The sequence below is a fragment of the Limulus polyphemus genome, unplaced genomic scaffold (genome assembly GCF_000517525.1).
Source record: "Limulus polyphemus unplaced genomic scaffold, Limulus_polyphemus-2.1.2 Scaffold0, whole genome shotgun sequence".
In the NCBI taxonomy this organism is placed as follows: domain Eukaryota; kingdom Metazoa; phylum Arthropoda; class Merostomata; order Xiphosura; family Limulidae; genus Limulus; species Limulus polyphemus.
In genome coordinates, this window is record NW_013665610.1 from 3,210,040 (window position 1) to 3,216,039 (window position 6,000).

The 6,000-nt window shown below is 30.2% G+C and overlaps 1 protein-coding gene across 1 annotated transcript in view; it reads right to left on the reverse strand.

The window, feature by feature from the left end:
* The window catches only part of LOC106467741 (integrin alpha-PS1-like), a 166,684-nt gene that overhangs the window by 39,009 nt on the left and 121,675 nt on the right, over positions 1-6,000 (reverse strand). Inside the window, exons 12-13 of the mRNA XM_022384911.1 lie at positions 2,556-2,775; positions 1,825-1,974 (exon numbers count right to left, since the gene is read on the reverse strand). Of these exons, the coding sequence (XP_022240619.1) occupies positions 1,825-1,974; positions 2,556-2,775 (370 nt within the window). The remainder of the gene's footprint in view (positions 1-1,824; positions 1,975-2,555; positions 2,776-6,000) is intronic.

Below are 6,000 nucleotides of genomic sequence, written 5' to 3' on the forward strand. Positions count from 1 at the left end.
TAATCACTCTCAGTGCACATTCACTATTTATGCTATTTTTAGTCATTCCAACAGTATTTAAGAGGTGATATACACAAGGTATTACCTGACATGCCAATGCAAAAGATTACTGTCCAATTTCTACATAGTGTATTCTGCTATACAAAAAATTTTCATAGAAGAAAATATATAACACCAAAGAGGAATGATTGTTTGTTTTTGAATTTCGCGCAAAGCTTCAGGAGGGCTATCTGTGCTAGCCGTCCCTAATTTAGCAGTGTAAGACTAGAGGGAAGGCAGCTAGTCATCACCACCCACCGCCAACTCTTGGGCTACTCTTTTACCAATGAATAGTGGAATTGACCGTCACATTGTAATGCCACTACGGCTGAAAGGGTGAGCATGTTTGGTGGGACGTGGATGCAAACCCGCGACCCGCAGATTGCGAGTCGAGCGTCCTAACCACCTGGCCATGCCGGGCCTAAGAGGAATGATCCATAACAATACATAACTACAGCAAAAGCAGTCTAGCCATATTCCTTGGTCAACATGTAAGCCAAAAGATGTATGAAAAAATTTTAAGAATCTTGGTAATGAGAAATTTTCATCTGACTACACTAAAATATATGCTCTTCATATCACAGGTGTTTAGTTATTGCTATTATCATGTTATATTAAAATACTGTATATCCATTAGTTTCAGTTTCTTAAGTTAAAATAACAGTAAAATTTTAACTTGGTTTTATTCTTTACAAGCACAAGTTTATGAAAGTTTTGCTATTCACCAAAGTTATTTTTTTAACTGATTTACTGATAATGGAAATTAAATACACTTTAGCATACATTAATTTGCCAAAAGAAACCAACTTGAATATTTATTTCTCTGTTGGCCTGTTCTTTTGTGAAATGTGTAAATTGAGGGCTTTTTTAACATTACCATCAATAAATCGAGGACATCTTCTCACTCAATAAGGTATTACATTTGATACAATCTTTTTCTTTGTTTTTTTCCAAAGTTTCATTTAGTTATGTTAAATTACTATTGTATCTAAGAGGATTGTCTTTGTAAGGACTGACATAGTCATGAACTTCACCCTTACATAATTAGTATGTATTATATCTCTACCCAGATATCTTCATGTAATATTTTTTAAACTTCCATGCTTTTAGTTCTTGCATGTAGTCACAACATTCTCCTTGAGCAATGTCTCAAGGTCATAAACATGTGCTAGTCTTTTTACAAAGATAAAAGCTACATACTGCAAACTTTGTCCTTAAGTCTTAAGCTGGCATGTATGTGTTTCTACACAATTTCTTGGAAAGTAGCCTATTTAAAGGGAAATACAGAAGCCTGTACACCTGGCTTGGTTTAGGATTGTGTGGAGACTCTTAGTTGAAGTATGTAACCAATGAACTTATGAAATACTTGACTTTCTTTGTTTCACTCTGGTATATAAGCCAGGTATTTTCAAAGTTTGTCTTTTGATTTAGCCCTTGCTCTTGATTTCTCTTAATCATCACCTCTTGTTTTGTAGCCCTTAACCCCAGCAGCCAGATGAGAAGGAAAAAGATTGGCTAGCTTAGGTAACCAAATACTGTGTTTCTGTGCAAATAAAAAATTTTTGTTTTAAACTACATTTGTGTTTGCTTTTTTCTCCTTTACTATCCCACATTCAATTTAATCTTCAGTTAACAGTCTAGAACCTGAAATTTTGTGCGAGCTATTGGCTTTTCTGTTAGACATCAGTGAACCTTAATACTACATCCTCACTCCACATTTTTGTACAAATGTGTGTCTACATATTTGTGTATATAAACTAGCAAGCTTATTGTTGTTTCTGTTACCTCAAAAGTCTTTGATGCTTCCTGCTGATTGAGAATTGGGTAGTTATTCAAATCAGGCAACTCTTCTCCTTCCTCTATCATAGGAGGATCCTTCTGGACAAGCAAGTACACTAACTTGAACAGGATAGGAGTCTGGATATCTGATTTCTCCTGCATTAAAAAATTGAAAAATGTCAAAATATTCACAATACTAAGTATAGTTAAAACTTGATACCTCATAATATTACTCTTTTTCCTTATTATTTGTTTAATAATTAATATATATATTACTTTTTTTTTTTTACCTTCATGAGTTCTCAAAAAATTATGTTTTATTCTGCCAAAATGAACACATGAATGAGAGAAATTTTTAAGTTACAAGTAAAGCCATGCTCTACCCACCACGGGTATCAAACCCGGTTTCTAGCATTATAAGTCTGCAGACATACTGCTGTGCCACTGTGGGGGGCTTGTAGAAAATAGATAAAGTAAAACAAAAGATTTCTAAAACACTTGCAGTTTTACATTTAATTAGCTATGAATTAAAAAAATAAGTTTTTTGTTTTACCAGAACAAAAAGATGAGGTTTTATAAAACAAATTATTGCAACACAATGCAAAACAAAATATCAGTAAAACTTTCAATGCGCTATATGGTTCAACATATTAAAGATAAACAATTTCATACATATATTAATATAACCCCTCAACGTCACTAGGTATTAATAGGTTAACACAACCAAGAGTGCTTACCTTCAGGTAGACCACTTCTTTCTTACACCTTGTCTTCCCAACTGTAACTGTGAGATCATCAGCTACAATATTTGGAGTTTCTGAATCACGAGATGAATTAAAAATTACCCGATAGTATTTAAAAATGAAGGTTTCTGCTTCTATCCTATACCTGATTCTTAAATTAGAACCAGCAGAATCAACATGTTCTGTGATTTCAAAACAGGTACTGAACGAAAAGCTGAAAAAAATTATCAGTAATTTTAATTATTTTAAATGCTTAAAGATATCAGTAATTAATGTTAATGAAACTGATAAAAGAAAACACAACTAATAAATACTATGGGCCAGAAATTTTAATACAAATATCAACCGAGAAAGAATAAATTAAACCATTCTCATAATGAACTTTAGTAAACAAAAGTACACGTATTTGTTGCAGTAAGTCAAACATTTGTAATGGAATACACAAAACTAAAATATTCATCCAAAACACAGCATAACCATTCCATTCACATTTTGTAGCACTAAATTATTAATCATATACTGTACATAAAACTAAGTCAATCACAACCCTGTTAACTTCATATTCCATCTCATTTAATATGGATAAAACATATTCAAAGTGAAATTTTGAAAATGGAATAGTTTGGGTCATAGAATATAAAAACAAATCAAATCCGGAAACAAGTTTTATTATACATAAACTAAAACAAATAAGATTGCTGAGTTAACTCTGTGAAAAACTATGTTCCGATTTATGTCTAATATACTTTGGGTTTGCTTTTAATTTGTTTTTACATTACATTAAGTCAATATGTTCATATACTTTTCTAATAACATCTGCTCTCAGAAAGCTAGTAAATAATTAAAACAGTTCAAATAATTTATGGTTTTGTACTTGGAAAATGGGAAAGAAATCATTTATTTTATTATTAATTTGTTCATATGGAGTAATGAAAGAATAATAACTACAAACTGCAATAGAAAAATTTAGAAGAAATGTATTCAAAATACTTTGAAGAATAAAAAATAAATTTAATGTGACAAAAAACTGGGAACTAATCACAGAATATCTTTGAAACTTGGCATGTTACTGTACATACATTTGATTTTTCCACTTTGCTTGTCTGTCTAACAAATCAATTATTTTTGTAACTAATATCAAAGATTTGTCTATATTCAAACATTTTAAAATTTTAATTCAGCAAAGGCTTTTTATTTAAATAAATTTCAAAATTTACTATTTTAATAACAATTACTAGGAAAGATTTTACATTTTGCATGCACACATAATAAGCATTACTCTGCTTAATTAGAATTACACAACCTTATTTACTTAACAATTTAATTAATCTTTTATTATTCAGGTAATCTAAGAGGAGCTTTCAGCACAAATAGCACATACATAAGCACAAGCTTACTGAATTTCTCTTTTTGATGCTTAAAGTTTGCATAATTATTGTAAACATCAAATAAGAAAAACATGAAAATAAAATATCTACCTTAGACTACATGTTTAATGATTGGGTTATGTTTTGATAGTTCATCTCAGTGCAAATACATTCTCTATATTCACTACACAACCTATGGATAACCAAAACTTCCAGGCCTGGTGAAAGTGGCTGTTCATAACAAAAATTTTGATTTTTTGAACAGAAGAATTATCATTAGTTATATAGTTATTTATATCTGAAAAAAGTCATAATTACTTTTGATGTCAATAAAACGGACTTGAAAAAAATACAAGTGTTATTGTAACTTCCACAGTCACTGAATTAATAATATAGCAAACCTACAGTGACTATTTGGATTTGGACTAACCTGAATCTCCTAAACTGGCTAATCCTCATGAGATATTTATTATTGGGATAATGGCCAAAAATATTGCAAACAAAACAGGTAACCAACTGAAGAAACAATGCATTCTAATCTTTAGAAGTAAGAAAGTAAGGATAGTATTTTTTAACTAGCTATATTCATAACTAAGGTGATTTTTAATTACAATACTTATATGATCTAGGTTGGTAGTTTGCTTTGATTTGAAGTTAATATTCAACAATTCTTAATGATATAGTAAGTGGCACTAAGCATAACAGACACCTTTCAATGAAGAAATTAAACAAAACCTACTTGGCCAAATATACTAGAGCCTTTCAACTTAACTAGGTATTATGAAAAACATGTTTCCATAACTATCAAGGTACAAGAGATCAAACAAATATATTAATTGAGAAAAAAATTAACAAAAGTTAAATTTTTTTATGATTCAATTTGAATCCTATACTGTTAAAATTGTACTGCATGTTGAATTCCTGTTATCATAAAACATGTCTAAAAACTGGTATTTTAACCCTATTACCACAGGTATCCTTTACTGCTCATGACACAAGGTTTTAGTGTCTTACATTCAAAATTTTATTAAACTACTTTTTGCTTATGTTATATAATTAGTGTAGCATAAATTCTTAGCTCATAATCGATATTTTAATAGTACAAGACTTTCTATAAGGCAATATTTAAAAAAATCCTGAATTTCCCCTAGTGTGACAAACATGGCACATTTTCTCTAGGTATCTTGTCTTCTCTATTTTATCCACCACCCCTTCAGTAACTCGAAATCAAACGTAAATAATTCATTATAAAATCATCATTGCTCAGATGAACCATAATTTTCATAGCCTTCAATTTTGTTTGGTTACAGAGCTATCAAGTATAAAATCAGACCCCTCCTGTCACATTCTCTCTTTCAGGATTTGTTAATCGTTCTCTTTTACGTTTAACTATATATACCTATAACCAATAGAAAGTTAAGGTTTTCATCTATCAAATGACGTATTATATTACATTGTGTTCTGGACTGATAATCATCAGTTTCACTGGCAATACAAATTTGGTTCCCACAGGTACAACAACAACTAGCTTAGATGAATTTCTAACGGCTCTTGTCGCATTTCTTTATTATTAATTGTTAGAGTAAATTGTCTGCTTTTTGCATGTTATTATTCTACGTTCTTTAGTGCATTATTTAATTAAATAAAAATTATTTAATGCATTACTACCATTAGTATATAAAAGTAGGGTTAAGTGTCATCGATAGTCAACAGTAAAAAAAAAAGAATACTCGGGTAAGTACTTTATTTCTTGTTTTTCATGTTTATTCTTTATTCATTATTATAAAAGTAACTAAAATGTAAAAATAGGGAACTCTTTAGGTTAGTTAAGGTTAGATTAGGTAAAATAAATAATAATAATATAATAAATATATTTCACCAGGCATGCACATGAGCAGCTCAGAGTAGATTATGGGTAAGGTAATTCGATAGTGCAACGTGAGCTGCATGTTCCCCAAGTGAGTTACAACTTATAATGGCGTAAATAGTAGTTAGACATGGTTCAAAGGGCAATAAAACAATAAAATTTAATTATAAATAGGCGTATGCTGTTACAAGTTTAAAGCTACTTA